This window comes from Poecilia latipinna, unplaced genomic scaffold (genome assembly GCF_001443285.1).
Source record: "Poecilia latipinna isolate Pla-1442-1.1 unplaced genomic scaffold, P_latipinna-1.0 Scaffold10, whole genome shotgun sequence".
NCBI classification, from domain to species: Eukaryota; Metazoa; Chordata; class Actinopteri; order Cyprinodontiformes; family Poeciliidae; genus Poecilia; species Poecilia latipinna.
Window position 1 is genome coordinate 109,302 of NW_015112626.1, and position 18,577 is coordinate 127,878.

General features: G+C 36.1%; 1 protein-coding gene across 2 annotated transcripts; it reads left to right on the forward strand.

The window, feature by feature from the left end:
* Positions 1–1,697: 1,697 nt before the first annotated feature.
* On the forward strand, positions 1,698–17,593 carry rcbtb2 (regulator of chromosome condensation (RCC1) and BTB (POZ) domain containing protein 2). Of its 2 annotated transcripts, none has more exons than XM_015029270.1 (12): positions 1,698–1,889; positions 3,012–3,151; positions 4,371–4,521; positions 5,862–6,028; positions 6,124–6,282; positions 6,973–7,080; positions 7,162–7,304; positions 8,093–8,283; positions 9,339–9,465; positions 12,796–12,935; positions 14,653–14,783; positions 14,882–17,593. In XM_015029270.1, exons 2-12 carry the CDS (start codon positions 3,026–3,028, stop codon positions 15,020–15,022), a joined length of 1,584 nt encoding a protein of 527 aa, XP_014884756.1. In that variant the 5' UTR covers positions 1,698–1,889; positions 3,012–3,025; the 3' UTR covers positions 15,023–17,593. The 2 variants fall into 2 exon arrangements, with proteins under 2 accessions (XP_014884756.1, XP_014884764.1); XM_015029278.1 differs by lacking the exon at positions 1,698–1,889 and adding an exon at positions 3,279–3,460 and having other exon boundaries at positions 3,059–3,151.
* The last annotated feature ends 984 nt before the right edge of the window (positions 17,594–18,577 follow it).

Consider the following 18,577-nt stretch of genomic DNA (forward strand, 5'->3'; position numbering starts at 1 on the left):
TGGCCCCCCATATTTTTTTTATAACTAAACAAAGTCCGAGACAAGTTTTGTTTTGTACTTATATTGAATAGGCGTCAGATATTCACAAATATGCGCATTGTCTTACACTCCCACCACGCACAAATATGAGATTATCTAGAACTCCCCCTGCTGGACACATCAGCGTATTTAGAAATAATAAAAAATGAAGAGTCTTGTTCTCTGTGATTAATTAAATATTGAGCAAATACATGGGCTTTTAGGTAAATACTTTACCTATAATCCCATGTTCAAATTCTATCACCTGTTCTCTTTTTAGTTATGTTTGTAGTATTGTTGTAGTACATTTGTGGGGGAAAAAAAAGGAAATACAGATTTAGAAAGTGTGAGGTAGACTGGCATAAGGGACACATTGGCACATTTTTGTGTAATCATATCAGTCGGATTTATACTTTCCTTAGAAAATTCCTTAGAAAATCTGTAAGTTGTAACATTTCTGATTTATGCGAACAGTGTTTCAAGTATGAGCCATTCCTTTAAAAGAAATCTGACCGCTCAAAAGCATACATTTTTTGTGGGTTATTATGATTTCCTCCAGCGGCTGACTCATTTTGAATTTGCCTAATAAAATTATTCAGTGGAGCAGGAACCAAAGTGTGCGCCTTAACACACTACTCAGTAGGAGAGCAGAGAGCTTTCATAGTCATAGCTGTGCAGGAGGAAGCTTGTTATTTCTGAAGAGTTAAAATAAATGTGAGCAGTCCAGATTAATAAATATATAGCAATTACTAATGACTTACATTATGATATCCTTACAAGATGTTTAGCATTTGATTTTAGTGAGAGCTCTACTGCCTTGCAGCTTGATATCTTTTTATTTTTTATAATTAGTATAATTATAAGAAATTAAAATACAGCAAGCACACAGAGAACAGTATACCAGATAACTAACAATAGCCAAAAATACTGAAATCAGTTAAAAAGACTGAAGCGAGATAACAGATTTCAGGGTTTTGATTGTTTTACAGGTTTTTGAACAAGATAGTTAATCAAAAATAGCTATATAGACCAATCTTAAAATGATAACCATCATAATCAAAATAATAAACCAGAAGAGGGCATAAATTTGTTCTTAAAAAGTTCTAGAATGCCTGAAAGAATGACCTTAATCACAATATTGAAATTAGTCACAACATTATATTTTGTAACAAACTCATAGTAAAAGAATAAAGTATCATGTTTAAATAATTGACTAACCAGTCAAATTGCAGCCTGGGGTCTTTCTGAATGCTGATACTGTGCATGCTGCCCAGGTCACACTATCAATAAACATGAAAAGATAGGCACCAACACCTCCCTCCTCTCATATAGATTATTATGCACACACAACGTATATTGCACTTAATAGAACTTAAAATTTATGTTACATAAACCACTACAAAATATAAAAGGACATTTATAAAAATACAAAAGTATATTTGTCATTATAACCTACTATATACCAATACCAATGCGGATGAAAACTGGTGTAATCACTGCAGTTTCCCAAGCATCAGAAAATTGCCACTGCGGGTTTTATTCATGAACACTTAAATAAGTTAACAACTGTTAATATTTTTAAATCAGTGCATAGATGAACAAGAGATCACTTATAGTGCAACCTTATGTATGTTCAGTAGCCTCGTTGTTGTCGAAGTTCCTATCTCCGAGTTTCCGTGAAGCCACCATCAGGCGACAGGAAGTAAACTGTTGGACTGCTTTGCTTTTCTTCAGGACGTTGATGTAGCCACCAAAGCTAGCTATGACAACCAACAGCCGCTGCCAACATGATTCCCTCTGCAATGTTTAAGTTTTCCTTTTGATAAGAAAACTACTTTAAAGAGGAAACAGTAGCTGGAACAACTGTCAAGGTAACGTCAACAGCTTAAACCCTCCCGTAACTACGGGGCTCTTTATGCTAAGCTCTGTGGTGTTTTGGTGCAAACTTTATTGTTGCTATCTTGTTTGACGGAGTGTCTTTATTTGCATGTTTTTTAGCATTTGAAGTGATGGCAAACCTTATGCTTAGTGCCATGGGTGATGTCTGAATTTATGCTAAATGCTGGTTGAAATGATTACTTATGAGGCGACAGCAGAACGATTCCTATCATTAAAACTTCCTTGTTAGGATGTTTGAAGAACTTTGTTTTGGCGTTGAACATTGCTTGATCAGCCTCATTCTACTGTATGCTTTTCACTGACAACAATGTACTATTATGTTGTAGAAATTTGTTAATACTTTTGAAACATTCAATAACACTTTCAACTACTGAGAATGGAACTCGTTTTAGTAAGCAGGTATGCTACTCACTGACACATTACTGATAGTAATCGTTTTTGTCAGTTGAGTTTATTTTCTTACAAAGAAAATAAACTAAGAAAATAAGGCATAGCATTTTTTTATTTCGTCCATCGATCCATCCACATCAGAGAATAATTATCTATATGTCTGTGTATCCATCCATCCATCCATCCATCCATCCATCCATCCATCAAAACTTAATCTTAAAAAAGGTTATTTAATTAGTAAATATAATAACTCAGACATTGATCACAATGTTCTCACCGTCTTAGTGGAATGCAAACTTAACTCAGCAGTGGTATGAAACAAAGTTATCTTGTAGTTAATTGTAGCTGGAAGACAGGACTTGTAGAAAACTGATATTAGCATGTTTTAAAAAACTTTCTGATCAGCCATTGTGCTCTCTTTTTTTCACCTCCCAAAGTACTATTACACAAGTATCCAAATGATTATTTTTGATCCACAGAAATGCTTGTATTTTAAGTAGTAGTTATCTGCTATGTTGTTCAGGAAGTCAGGGAAATGCATTGGAGCGGTACATATATTGAATGGAGAGGGTATAGAATGAACTCCAGGTTTTATGTACAAGTAAGAGGGTGACAGCTTTTTTTCTGAATAATTGAAATCATGAAAAACTATAAGGACCATAATTACGTAAATGCTCTGTTTTCTCTGTGTTATCTTGTCACAGCTGTGCTGAGTAGCATGCTGGACGTGGGGAAGTGGCCAGTGTTTGCACTCCTTCCTCCTGAGGAACTACGGCTTATCCGCCAGGCTTGTGTCTTCGGTAGTGCTGCTAACGAAGCTCTCTACGTTACTGTTAATGATGAGGTAAGGCTCAGTCTTTAAGCAAAGGCACCTTAATCCTGCTGTTTGGACGGAGGTGTGCTGGCCTGATTTGATAGACCTAACCTACTTTGAGGATATTGATTTGATGGTTTCTTTTTCGTGTCAACAGAAGGGGAAAAACAATGCTATAGGATCTTGATTCTCAGGTTGAGACGAGGGGCAGTTCTCGGCAGAGAGATAAGCAGATAGAATGAGACTATCTTTAGCCATATTGGCCTAATACCCCAGCATGCTCTATATTTAACCATCTGTGCATCCATGTTTATTCATTCCTACAAGTGGACTAAACAGGTAACAGTTTCAAGCAAGCAGACATTTGTCCTGTCAATGGTAATATTTCTTTGGTGGCAGGTTTACATTATTATTATTCCCTAGTAAACATGTCCCTTAAAGGTTATTGGATGTAGTAATAATAATAATGATGATAATAGTAATAATGATAAAATAATAATAATAGTAATGCAAAGATGCAAAGATCATTTTATAGTTTGAACTAAGTTATTATTTAATCTCGTACATTCTATGTACTCTTCTTCTAGTAGAACTTTTCTGTCAAAACTTCATTGTGTTCAGTGTTTTGAGGCTACCACTAACTAGCTGCTAATACACAAATGTGGATAAAGGGAAAATATTAAAAGGAACAGTAACTGTCTTTAACTAAAATAAGAACGTCACAATATCTTTTGTTAATCAAACAATTAATACCATTACTCTTTCTTAAATTTATTCATAAATTTGTCTTAAATTAGAGTTGATGAAACCTGCAGAAACTCTATCTAAGGACCTAGACCAATTGCTGCAATTCCTTCTCTTTATTGATAACAATAAGCTGAATAATGGCTATCCCAACAAAATGCATAACAAAATACGTAAACCCTGATATAATTTATGTTTGTAATTTCCATGCAGTTGCAACATATTAGTATTATTACTGATAATGATAATAACAATAATATAAGTATGCCAATAAAAAAATAAGGATATTATGATAATTTTACTGTAGCTGTAGGACATAACAATAACAATAATAATAGGTTTTTATTTTAATTAAATACTTATTGATTCTTATTGCATACAAAAAAAATCATTTCAAGATCAAAGACCTTTCAGTCTCAGTCAGTATTATAGTAGTAATATGTGGTATATATGTACAATTTCTTTGCATCAGCATGACTTGAGCTGTGATGTTTGGTGTTTGCAGGTCTTTGCCTTAGGCACCAACTGTAGTGGCTGCTTAGGCCTCGGAGACCTTCAAAGCACTATTGAGCCGCGCAGGATTGATATCCTGTGCGGAAAGAAGATTGTGTCCCTGAGCTATGGTACAGGACCGCATGTGGTTATCGCCACTGCAGGTAATCAGTTCGCAACACAATACTTCAGAAAATCTTTATTTGACCTCCAGGTGAAATTGTAACGGCAGGTAGAGGAATGGAAGCCAAAACAAATAACAACACATGTTTTTACAGTGACTTGCAAAAGTATTCATATTGATATTTGTCAAATTTTTACCACAGTGATTATTTGTGAAGTAAAATTGCACTTTCAAGTCTTGTGGATCTGTCTCTACCAGCTTAGAACATTTAGAGATTGATTTGTTTTAACCACTCTTCTTTGCCAAATTTTGGTCAAACTCATTTTGATTGCATTATGTGTTTGTAAACGGCATTTTTCAATCTTGCCACTGATTCTCAGTTGGTTTGATTTCTGGACTTTGACCGGACCATTCCAACACATAAGCATAACTTCACATAAATCTTTTTCATTGTATCTTATGGAGTTTATGTTAAAGGATGTTCAGTCCCGCAGCGTGATGCTCAGGATGAGCACTGCAGATGTCACGGTCGGACAGCAGGGAAGCGGCAGGGTTAAAGCCTCAGACATGCTTTTTTTTGCAGGTTTACTCTGACCAGATTCCTTGTACTGCTGAAGAAATTTCTAGTCAAAACATAACATAGTACTGCCACCACCAGGTTTCACCATGGGAATTATGTTTAGAGCAATGTGCTGTGCATTTAGCATCGTATGGCTTTCTTTTAACGATTACTTTCTTGCCTGTCTCCCATAATCATAGTAAAGGATGCTTAATACAAAATGCACATCAAAGTTCTCACATTTTTTTATCAGTTAAAAAAATTAGAAATACAAAAATGCCGTGTCTTTTGTTTCAGTTCACAAATTTGCCCTATTTGTGTTTGTCCATCAAGTAAAAAATCACTTTAAAGTTAATATTTGTAGTGAGAGAAGATGCAATGAGAGTCATGGGGTATGAATAGTTTAACATTGCATTGTTTGTACTACCAATTCCTTCTAAATGTTTTAAATTTATCACTATATTAAGGTGCAGTTATTTATTAAGCCAAATTAAATCGCATTGAAATAGTTAATTTTGTTTTCCATTTAAAGTAACATAAATCTGAATTACAAGACAAGATTGTTGTGTGTATGTTTGTATGTATGTATGTGTTTTTCTTTTATTCTCATGATTTGTTATTCTCTATGAAAAGTGTCTTAAACTTCTCTTTCTAGCTAATGGGTTTCGAGCTCTATTAATCTGATTTTATCGGCTGCATATGTTGGGTACACTGCCAGACCTCAGCTATAAATCATTTGACTTGGATTACTTCTTATCTTGTGTTTTTAAAATATTAACCACTTTGACAACATAAATACAAGTTTTCCTGCTGCTGTGTAGACGGGGAGGTGTTTGCCTGGGGTCACAATGGCTACAGCCAGTTGGGAAATGGGACCACCAACCATGGTCTAACCCCTGCCCTGGTCTCCACCAACCTCATCAGCAAGAGGGTGACAGAAGTGGCCTGTGGCTCCCACCACACCATCGCTCTCACAAGTGATGGAGAGGTAAGTCTTCCCTTCTTGTCTGCTCACTTGTTGTTGTCCATCTTTAGCCTGTATTTTTTTGGGACTGTGGACTTTTTTTTTTCATCTGTGACCAGGTGTATGCGTGGGGCTACAACAACTCGGGCCAAGTTGGATCTGGGTCGACTGCCAATCAACCAACACCACGTCGGGTTAGCAGCTGTCTGCAGAACAAAGTGGTGGTCAACATAGCCTGTGGCCAGCTCTGCTCGATGGCCGTCCTGGATAATGGAGAGGTACCATAATGTGCTGCTTTTATATGAGAATAACACCTTCACACTAGTGTGTCCTATGTATTGATACCTCATAAACCACAAACTTAAAGTTGTGTTGTTGTAATTTCATGTAACAGACCAACTAAACTGTAAAGTGGTAGTGTATAATCAATTTTTTTTTGTTTTGGGTTGTATCTGTGCCAGCTGTTGACGTGTAAACATTAGGGATGGACCAATAAATCATCCAATCAATATATTGGACCAGATTTTCTCAATTTTGGGTGGTCTGCGATTGGCTGATACTCATATGAGGACAGATCTTTTTTTTTTTTTTTTTTCTTTGGTTTTGAAACATTGAGAAGATTACAAGAGCTTATTATCACCTCTAGTTCACAGTTCCAGTCTGTGATCAATTACATTTCTTCACTTTACCATTTCCATTTATATCAACAAAACAAAACAAAAAAGGAACATGAACACAAAGGGGAAATAAGAGGGTACTGTTCTGAAAAGATGTTACTTTTATGTACATAACTATAAGGAAAATGTATATCTAGTAGACTCTTTCTGAAAGATAGACTGGTGCTTTTTGCCATTTCTTTAAAATCAATCCAGTATTCTTGCATGTTCTGTTTGCCCATCATTTTTACAGTATTTTATAATATGGTTTTGAGATTATTTTATAATACACCTCATATGTGTGTTCTGTAGATTTACGGTTGGGGCTACAACTGCAATGGGCAGCTGGGTTTGGGAAACAACGGAAATCAGCAGACTCCATGCAGGATCGCTGCTCTGCAAGGTGTCAACATTGTGCAGGTAAGAATCCACAGTGTCAGAAACTTTCATAAAACTATTTTTTATATTTTTCATGAATGTATTGTTCACTTCCAAATGTAGGTGGCATGTGGATATGCACACACGTTGGCACTTACGGATGAGGGATTTGTTTATGCGTGGGGAGCCAACTCCTATGGACAGCTGGGAACAGGCAATAAAAGTAACCAAGCGCTTCCCATCCTAATAAATACAGACAAGGAAAGGTTAGTAAATTGTTTGCACTGTGTTGTTAAGTAATCACACCAGCTTACTGGAGCCTCCATATAAATGAGGGTTATTGACTCCAAGCAAATTATTTTTACCTGTAAAATTGTCCTTATAGTGCCTTGCGGAAGTATCCATGCCCACTGAAATTTGTAACATTTTGTCATGTTATAAAAACAAAAATTTAAGTGTCCCAATTGAGTTTTATGTAGTAGACAAAAACTATGTTGTCTGTAATTGTGAAAACACAAAATCAAATCAAATTTAGTCTGAAAAGTGTGGCATGCAATTCCATGAACTTGCATTCAGTCCTCTTTTAATAAATAAAATCCAGAAATTTGTGTCTGAGTGAATTTATTTCATTCAGAAGTCAAACCCACCAAGACATGACCGTCCACATAAGCGGCCAGGCAAGGAGGGAATTAATAACAGAAGCAATCAAGGTGTCCATTGTTTACTCTGATACAGCTGCAGACATCCCCAGCCCATGTGGGAGAATTTGTTGACAAGACAGTCATTAACTGGATGTTCAAATAAAATCTGACTTCTACGAAATATATTGTAGCATGAACTTTCTGGGCCTTATGAAAAATTGCGGTGGATTATGAACATATAACCTTCCTAATGTTTAGGAATGTCATGGAATAATAGAGCTTGTGGCTATAATGCAAAATAAAAAAAAAGTAAATTTAAAGTTTATGAGCACTTTTGCAGGGCACTGTAGCTTAGACTTGTTCTCCTTATGTTAGAAGGCTGAACTGGGTTTGAATTGAGATTTTCTGCCCAGGATGGTGGAGGTAGCTGCCTGTCACACCAGCCACACTTCAGCTGCTAAGACGCAGAGCGGGCAAGTTCTGATGTGGGGTCAGTGTCGAGGTCAGGCCGTGTCCAGCCCCCATCTTACCCACTTCAGCAGCACTGATGACGTGTTTGCCTGCTTCGCCACGCCAGCCGTCACGTGGCACCTTCTCTCAGTGGGTAAGACTCGTGCAGAAACAGAAAGATTGTTAAAAAAAAACAAACAGGCTCCCAGATGTCCACAGTTCTTAATAATTCAGGGATTTAACTGAATACTTAAAATTGTTCTCATTGCCATATTTCCCCTCTTGACCTTTTTAGAAGAAGGGGTCTGCCGGGTACTAGTACTCCTCAATAATTAAGGGGTATTTGTTGAATACTTCAAATTGCTGCCATAGTTATCTTTAACCTTTGACCTGTTAGAGATACTCATTCAGGAGGCACATGTTTTTGTGTCATAAGTACAAATTCCTGGAAGTGGCCTAAGAAATAAACAGGAAATCCTGCTTCCTCACAGTGTCAAACAAGTGTTTATGAACTCTGTTTTCAACAGTGTTACTTTCAGTTTACGGCCCATTTTGTGAAGCTAATGTTAAATTACAAATACGCTCTCATCTGAGCAGGGTTTACTATTATTTTCATGTGCAGTTTTTATTTTATTACCCATTCAGCCCCAATATTGTGTGCAAGCCCTTACAAATCAATTCATAGTTTACAGCAGCATAATTTCATACAGAATTTCTTTTTTAGAAAAAAATAATTGACTTAATATTATAATTAATATAAGTTATAATAACAATTATAACTGATGCAAAATGGAAATTTGTGCTTTTTAAGTTAATCACAATCACAGAAATGTTTTTATTAGCCATACCTTCCTGTTTTGCAAAGACATTGGCTTGATGTGACACTAGAGTCTGTTTATCCCATTCTTCTAAAAGGAAAAATGGGAAAACATTGTACTAAAGGTGTTTGAGTAAATAGCTTCTGGCCCAAACGGACCCGGTTTTAACTTCCAAAATCTAGAACTGTGAGAAACGATCCTGGACAAGAACCCATATTTTATTTTGCCTTCACTCAAAATGAGCAACAATGGGAGAGAAGATAAAAAAAAATGTTGAAAGCTTACGGTTGGAGAATCATAGATAATTCTGGCAGTGTGTAGTCACCAAGTTAGATGGGACTTTAAAATACAGATAAAAACATTAAAGATAACCTGTGGTTTTTTTTGCCAGATGGAGATGACTATCTGACAGTTGCCCAGTCTTTGAAGAAGGAGTTTGACAGTCCAGAGATTTCTGACCTTAAGTTCTTAGTCGATGGGAAGTGCATCTATGTTCACAAAGCTCTTCTAAAGATCAGGTAGGAAAAAATAAACGGTCGTTTGATTAATGGTTGTTTTGTTTTCACACGTTTTGTTTCCTTTTGTCCTCTGTCCCGGGATTTGTTCTTGTCACATGAGGGTTCAGATGTTTTCTTCTTGTTAGAAATGTTGTTGGATATTACTGATTGTTAGATCATTCTACATAGATAATACCAACAAAGAAAGCAGAGCACACATTCTATGAAAACAAATTGAGCATGAACTCCTGTACTTGAACGGTATTTGCTGGACAGTGTTCCCTCTCAGTAAAAGGGAAGCGGAGAGCAGCCTATTGTTTCCCCTGTTTCTTTTTATAACCACACTTGAAAAACACAGTGTGTGCATTCCAGTCCCTTGCTCTTTTGCACTGTCAGGAGGAAGGAGCCGGACTGTCTGCACAGTCAACAAAGTGCACACACTCACACAAATAATGCCTGGGGCGCAAAACCTCTACTTTGACCATATCTCATGCTAACATGTTAAAGACACTTTAGAGACGAGGAGTCTGTTGATTGTTCTCCTGTGTCCCTAGGAAGCAATGACAGCAGCTGTGTTTATGACCACAGATGCTGATAGCGAAGGGGGCAGCTAAGAGACAAAAAAGTGTCTAAAGTATCATAACAGGTTGAAAAATATAGCAAGTTATTTCATCCAAAGATGTCATGCTAAGATTGCACCGATTGGAGCTTTCTGGTTACCAATTTTTAAAAAGCCTGACCTGCAGATTCCAATTTTGTCCAATAGCAATTTTTGTTGCTAGATATAGTGACAAAATTGCTAAATTGGTAACAGTGGGGTGGCTATTGTTTGGTCGGTCAGTCAGCCATCTAACACAGCAAAACAAAATGGTAGAGTGGCTGATTTTCAGACTTTTGCACAGATAGATAAGATCAGTTTTTTTTATGCAAGTATTGGTTGATCTCCCAAAATTATGGAAATCGGGTCAATTTATTAGTCAATCCACTTTTTGGTGAACCCCTACTTTCTACGTTCTTTGAAAATACAAAGACAAAAACAATTCTAAAGGCAAACTTACATTGCATGCTTTTCATCGTGCAAACTAAATATTAGATCATTTTTCTTTGATCTCAGGTTTATGAACTCTCAATAAACCTTTGCAAAGACAGCTGTGTAAACCAAAAAATCATCACACATTCAAAACCAAACAGTAAATATACTATTGATGGCATGTTTGCTATAACAGTGCATTTGATGGAAAGTGAAATGATGTGCCCACCTGCTACACAGAGGCAATCTGTTGCTTTGAATTGTAGAAATTATTTCCTGAAGTATGTTCTTTATGACGGCGGCGATGTTGGATCGAGCTCGGCTGTCCCTGCTGTGCGTCATGGAGCAGATGTGATGGATTGTTTATTTGGTAATGTCACGTTCCTTCCTGGCACAGACGTCTCCAGGCTGAATCCCGTGATTCTTCCAGGTTTATGAGAGAAGTTATTGACACTGCTGCTGCTCCCCCAGCAGACCAAAGCTCAGAATATACTGAATATAGTTTCTATCTGAGCTATGAGGACGATTTCCACCATTTTATAGCAAACATGAGAGGATCTCTTGTCTGTTGGCTCATTTGATTCTCGCACACGGCTTGAGTTTTAATCCCCCAGTCAGGCGTTATTCAGCATAGCTTAAAGCACATCTCATGCTATTTTGATATTATTGATTTGTTTCATCGCATCAAAAGAACATGCTTTCAATATTTTTGTGCATATTATTAATTATCCATTCATTAAACTTGATCAGTTTATTAGGAACAAGATAATTGTTGAAAACCTTTATAAGTGTTAATGATAAATGGTAAGCAACAACAGGCATATTGAATACAAAATGCTAGAGTCAAGAAATATGCCTCAATGCTGTAACAGTGACAAAATTATTAGTATCTTTGTCACAATATCTATATTCAGAACATTCATGATAAGATTTTGATACTGCAACATTTTCCAGAAATGTGCAGCCCTAATATTTCCATCAGAAACAAAGTTGTTTCATTTTTCAATGAGCAGCAAACTGACTGCTTTGTTGTATCAATAACAAAGTTGTTGCAATTTAGAATTTTTCTTTCAAGTTACGTAGAGAAATGTGACTTGACTGCAGTAAACAGTCCAGTGTAACATCAAGCAAATCTTTGCCGCTGTTTTTCATATCCTGTTTGCTTTATTTTATCATTAGATTCTCGAATCAGATTGCACTAAATGCAGACACTAACAGCCAGTCAAGTTCATCAGTTAAGAGAAATTTGCATTTATTTTTGCATGATTTTGCAGTTGTGTTCCCTTCAATAGCCAGCTGAGCCGATGTAGAATGGATTTAAGTCCCGGAGCAAAATGTTTTGTGTTTTTTACTGTTTTAATTAAGAGAAAACTCCAGCTTCTGAACCAATTAGGCATTACTTGGAGCTTTAAAAGTGACAAATCATGCTGGGATGACGGGTTATGTCTCCAAATCGCTTTATAACTGAGTATTTGAAGATAACCCCCCCCCCCCCCAAAAAAAAAAGCAGACTGATGTAAAAAAATGTTTCAGATTCTGAAATTACTAGGTGTGTCTCGACATTTATATTGCCAGCCTGTAGTTTTATCGCAGCAAGACAGAAACAGTTGTGCACGATTGCATCCAGTTAATTAGTCTTCAAAATAGTAAAGTGTTTTGTTTTTAGTGTGGTGTAGTGTCTGTGTGCTTGCTTGCCACTTCCTCCTTGCTTTTTCACAGAGGATGTTATCATGGTCCACTTGCTGTTTTATCATGTTTGCTGCATTTGACTAAATCTAAGCAGACTATTCCTCTTGATGCAATTCTCAAATAGTCCAGACATTTTTTCCTTTTGTTAAACCAAATCTAAAGAGTTTCAGAGTCACTGAAACTACACTGAAAATGTAGAATCATTCACTTTGGGTGTGGCATGCTTTCCTGTTTTACATTTTAGCTGTCTTTCCTTAATTTTCTGCATCTTCAGTCTCATCTCATTTCTATCTTTCCTACTATAACTCCTCCAGTACTGCCATGTTTTTTTTTTTTTTTTTTCCATTTTTTTTTTTTTTTTTTTCCATCTGATTCAACCTTGTTGTCCTTTAGGCTTCTGAATGCCTCGCGCCCAGCTGTGATCCCTTTTGTATTTGGTCTTTTGAAGTCTAGGAATTGGTTTGATCTTGAGGCACACTGGAATCTTGTGAATAATCAGACTGAGCATTGACTCATGAACAGCAGCTATGTTTATGTAATTTGTAACGGATAAGGAAACAAATGCTCAGCTACTGCTCTGTTATCTTTCTTCCTGTCATAACAGCAGTCTGTTCTTCTTTCCCCCTCTTTAGGTGTGAGCATTTCCGTACTTTGTTGAATGAAACAGATGAAGATGTTATAGAAATTCACCAGTTCTCATATTTAGTGTACAGAGCCTTCCTGGAGTATCTCTATACAGACAATATTAACCTGCCACCAGAGGATGCTATTGGTAAGCATAAACGTAGACAGATGTGGTCTAATACCAGATTGTGATGATATATACACCTCTTGAATTCATTTAGATTTTGCCACCTTGCAACCACAAACCCTTTGTGTTTCATGTCGGTTGTAAATTAAGAACTAGAAGACTACACCGTGTGAATCTGGAGCTTCATGCGGCTTCATAGGCCCTCCACACGAGTTTTATTAACATTAGTCAAAAATTAAATTGAAATTAGCAAAATAACATGTTTTTCATTACATGCTTCTGAGCAATATTTGCTTGTTTTTGCATTAGAATTACAATGGTATGAAAAATATTTTAAGAGTTGGCACATAGTGTTTTTGATAAATTTTCTTTAGGTTCCATTACAAAATAACATTATTTTATCTAAAACCAAAAAGACAAATGTAATTCTGGTTATTTAAAAGAAAAAAAATATACATAAAAGTTTACAAAACTTGGTAAGTAATTACATTTTTAGAAGTTATGTGCACACTGCCGCTAATGTGCTAACATCTTGTTTTGTGCTTTAGCATTTCTGCAAACTTTGAAAACATTTAGTGCACTTAGCTTTTTTGTTATATCATTTTTACTGATAAATTCTGAAGCACAGATTTAGTTGGGCTTTCAGTTGAGTAAGGTTTTTTTATCTGTGTTGAAGTTGTGGTCATCGACTATTTAGGATTTTGAAATAGGTGAAGACTGCTTAGGCAGCAGTTCTGCTTCGTCTCCTCACTTTCTTTCCCTTCCCCTGAACCTCCACCCACCACTACCCCAATAACTTTATTTCAAACAAGAAAAAATACAGGAACAAAATTTATCTCTTCTGCTTTTGCTTCCACTAAATACCTTGTTGGTGTAGCACTTTAAATCAAATTAAGATCAAATCAAATTTTATTGGTATAGAACATTTCAGCAACAAGGCATTTCAGACTGCTTAACATCATAAAAACACAAAAATACAAAGTCATGGAACACACAGTCAACAACTGAAACATTACATGCTGCTAATGTAGCTTTAGCATTAGTGAAACTAATGTGAAGCTAATTATGATTAGTGCTTCAGGGTTAGCGCAACTAACTCTTTAGTTGGCACAGACTGTTGTATTCAAACTTTTAATTTTTCTTTGTAGTTATGATGATTTTCTGCTTACAGCTAATGAAAACACAACAGTTAAGATTTAGAGTATTACCATAAAAACATTTTTAACTCGGAACTGTGGCCTTAGTGAAAAGTATGTTTAATGCTTGTTTGTTTTTAAGCCAAATGTCAGTTTTCCACTAAACGGCTGTAGTTATTCAGAGATTAAATTACACACAGGTGGAGACGCCAAGTCTATCTGTTGATCCTTGATGCAGCTGTCAGGGTCTGATTCCTGACCTTGAAACCTTTGATATTTGCCCCCTGTGTCTTCTGCTCATTTCCTGTGAAATGTGCCACAGAATCTGGCTTAAAAAGTTATACACATCTGGATGTTATGTACTAATTAAGAAACTTCTAAAGGGCATTGTGGACTTTAATTAAGGGTATCATAGTAAATAGGGCTACATACAAATGCAGTTAAAAAATTTTAATTGGAAAAGAGATTTCTATTAATTTTCTTCTATTTCACAATTAATCCCTGTAAAATTCACAAAATTGTCAATGGTGTCATAAAATTTCTTAAACAGAAGTAGCTGTAAATATACTCAGATGCTGTGGATTCGTTTCTCCTGTTTGCAGGGTTGCTTGACTTGGCAACGTTTTACCGAGAGACGAGGCTCAAAAGATTGTGTCAGGAAACTATCAAGCGGGGCATTTCTGAAGAGAACGCCATCACTCTGCTTTCTGCCGCCGTCAAGTATGAGGCTCGGGTAAGATCACTGCAGTGCGTTGGCAGGGGGGTCCTGCACAGTAGCCTCTAGTCACTCATACTCCTCAGCACTCACCACATAGCCCTCTTCGTTTTTAGGACCTGGAGGAGTTCTGCTTCAAGTTTTGTGTCAACCATCTAACGGCTGTCACTCAGACCCAGGCTTTTGCAGACATGGATCATGACCTGCTCAAGAACTTCATTAGTAAGGCAAGCCGCTACGGGGCCTTCAAAAACTAAAGCGCCCCTGTAGCGATGGATTCTTGACAATATGTTTTAATTCTGCAAAAGGAGAGCCGACCAAAGTAAACACTGAGCTGTTCAGCTCTGCTAAGACTTGTTACTGGGGATGTAAACACTGAGGAGGCAAGTGGTTTCGGGTGGCAGTGGCTATCTGATCCTGCCGAGTTACTACTCTAAGCCTTGTCCAAACATGGTGAAGTGGCGCAGAAGCATTGGGTTACTCTACTAATCCGGCCTTAACATAAAGAAGTACAGCAGAGGTTGCAGTTTGTCAGACTTGCATTACTAAGAACAAGCTTAACTGCGTCTCCATCTGCCTGGTTTAATGCAGACATACAGCAAACATACAAATGGATACCTGTTGCTTAAAATGCTGTGTGGTTATTTACATTTATCCCTATAAATGATCAGTTTAAGGACTTTTAATTGCAAACTTCCAAATTCCGCTGGAAGCTTCGACTGAACTATAAAGCAATCAGCGAGAAATAAATCAGCCCTTCTTATTTCTGCTGCAACCTACATGTCAGTCAGTCAATATCTATCAGAGATACCTGATTATATACTGTATGTTTTCTGTTTTTACATTAATATAAAACAAAAGAAGACACGTGTGGTGATTAGAAATGGTCCCATCATATTGGGTGATCCAGTGGAAAGCTTCATACTCTGTTGTTTACAGATTCTAAGCTTATGATTGGTCTAAGCGAGTGATTGGTCATGGAGACCCAAACACTGCTCTGAAATAAATTACTAAAAAGTTAATTATCATAAAACTTAGATTTTTTTTTCATATTCCTTATGTTATTTGGATGCCTTGGTTCTCATAAATTTGAAAGTGAGATACCCTGCAAGAATTTAGCAACTCTGTAGTTATTGGCATCTCTGGTGAAGATGTGTTCAAAACTCTCAAATGGAAGGATTGTTAACATGGAGAAACTGTGATTACATTCTTTGTTGCGGTTGTCTAACCATAAGCTTTGAAATTTGTTTTTCTTCTTCCTTACTGTTGGTTCTGTCTGCATCCACCCTTGTTTGTATGTTGAAGTTGTTTTAAGCTTTCTGGGAGGTTATCTATTGTCCTGTTGCCATTTTCTGATATGAGCACACACCTAACTTACTTAAATGAAACATTCTTTTGTTTCCCCCACTTTAAAGACCGACTTTGAAAAAAAAGAGCATGAACAAAACAGTAAGTTAATAATTACTGATTTAATTACTTAACCCTCTAATCTGCTGTAGACATATGCGTTGAAAATTCACAGTTTGCATCACTTTTGACTATTCAAACAAACAAAACATATTTTGGAATTGTAGCTATGACAATAACAACTGATTATTATATTTTTTTTTTTGTCTTTTGGTATCTGATTTCCATTTTCTGACCCAACTTTACAAAAAGCTTCACAGACACTAATTTTAGCAAATTTCAATGTTATTTAAGAATTATAAAATAATTTATAATAGCATTCAATAGTTTTTCTAACTTTCACTTTTTTTAAGCAGAGGTTATGTCACACTGTATGTGGGACAGCCCTTGCTGTGCACTGCTGAACCTCTCTTTTCTTACGCTGAACGTCTTGCTGTCGCTCACTCTTTCGTAGCCTGAAGGAACTGCAGACATTTCTTGACAAGTTGTAGCAAATACAACCTTTTACATTTCCGCTTCCTCAGGTTTATATTTTAAACACAGTGCTGTTTTTGAAAATAGCTAAGTTTGAGCATTCTTCTTATATCAACAGCGTCCCACATGGAAAAGGTTTTATTGCCTTGACCTAACATCTGGTGCTTCCAGTTATCTGAAAAGTAACAACATTTTTCTTACCATTTCTGGCTGGTCAGAGACGATCAAGTTGAAAATTGTCCAACAGTTTCCTGCCAATTACTTGCTAGAGCTCCATTAGATTTTCTTCTTTTTCTCAAAATCAAAAACCAAAAAGCAACACATATATTGCATCTTCATCCTGGGTGACAGTAATTGTAGAGGATGCTATATGCTTGACATCTCCAGTTCAAAACAGTTTGTATGGTAATTTTACATTTAATGAACAGTTTTACCACATTTTTTATTGTTTACTAATTTATGCCATCAGAACATGTTACAATTGTTGTGCAATTGTTAGCTAACACTTGGCCAGAATGGAAAAGAAATGTATTTTTTTTAATGCAAACATTTACTTTTAATGTGCTTTATATGATGTGAACTGTGCAGCTGGAAATTGTGCTTTACTCACAACAAACATGACAAAATCCATGTTTACTGTTGGTGTGTGGAAGAAGTTAAATAGAATTGTCTTTTTTTTGGTATGTTTACACAGATTTGTTTTTTTTATTGTTATTATTAATGTTATTGTTAAATCATTGTCAGCAGGTGTTTTTTTTTTTTTTTTTTACAATAATAAATCCTCTTTCATCACCTTATGGTAATAGGTACTGCTAGTATTGTTTCAATAGGCAGTTTATATTGTTTAGAAAAATTGGATAAAAAGAAATATCAGCTTGCTTTTACTTTGTATGATTGATGCTGATAATGTCTGATAGACATGCTGAAATAAATAACATAATCATAAATTACTGTTCTTTTCTTACTGCAGAGCACTCCATCCTCGTATGAGTTTTAATATAAACATTAAACATCATTTTTCTTAGTAAATCTATCCAATGTGGTTAAAGAGACAAAATTAACAGAATATGCCTGTAACAACTCGCATAACGTTCTCATTCAAAGAAATCAACACATATCAGTCTATAAATAAAGTTATCCAAAGATTTTCAATTGGATTCAAGTTTAATAATGAACTTAGTCAGTTATGTATTTTATGTTATTTTTTCTCAACTCAATTTCGAGTTTCTTTTGCTGTGTTGAGGATCACTCGGTACAGAGACATTCATTATCAAGAGTGTGCCAGTATATTTATCCAGTACCACACACTAAAAAGCAGCCTCATACCATGATGCTTCCATCTTTAAACTTTACTGTGGTTATAGGTTGATATGAAATGCGTCGACATTTTTACTTCAAACTAGGTGTGCAGTGACATCCACACAGAGCAGTTTTTTGTCTCACCTAACCAGAACATAATTTCCCAGGGTTTGATGGGATTACACCCATTTCTGGGAGACTGACTTTCTGTAACATTCCTTCCTGTTTTAATAAAGGTGACAGAACAGCATATTTCTTTCAAATTCCATCTCCTGTTACTATTTGTAGTAACTTTCAAGAAACAGGAAGTACAGAATGGGTTTTACCTAGACAATAATTTGCATATATTCTTTTGATATGGGTGACATTGTCTCTAAATGCACACTTTGAATGTAATCTCTCTGTCAGTGAAGAGAGAGATTGTTTGATTTGTAGTCTGGTTTCATGTGCACATTTTCTTTTAGAAGGTTTCAATCAGTTGGATGCAAAACCTTAACTTGAACCATTTTTGACACATTTATGCCCGAGTGATATTCAGAGAAACGTGCAGATACACCGTACTTCATCTGCAGAAAAAGAAAGAATGCACAAGTGTACACATTTGATAACTCTTAACTGAATAATCCAGCAAA

What these genes read in the sequence shown, in the direction of transcription:
- rcbtb2 (XM_015029270.1), top strand. Translation starts at nt 3,026, where the DNA reads ATGCTGGACGTGGGGAAGTGGCCAGTGTTTGCACTCCTTCCTCCTGAG. An exon ending in ACGTTACTGTTAATGATGAG is followed by an intron (nt 3,152 to 4,370) that starts GTAAGGCTCAGT and finishes TGGTGTTTGCAG; the next exon opens with GTCTTTGCCTTAGGCACCAA. An exon ending in GTGGCACCTTCTCTCAGTGG is followed by an intron (nt 8,284 to 9,338) that starts GTAAGACTCGTG and finishes TTTTTTTGCCAG; the next exon opens with ATGGAGATGACTATCTGACA.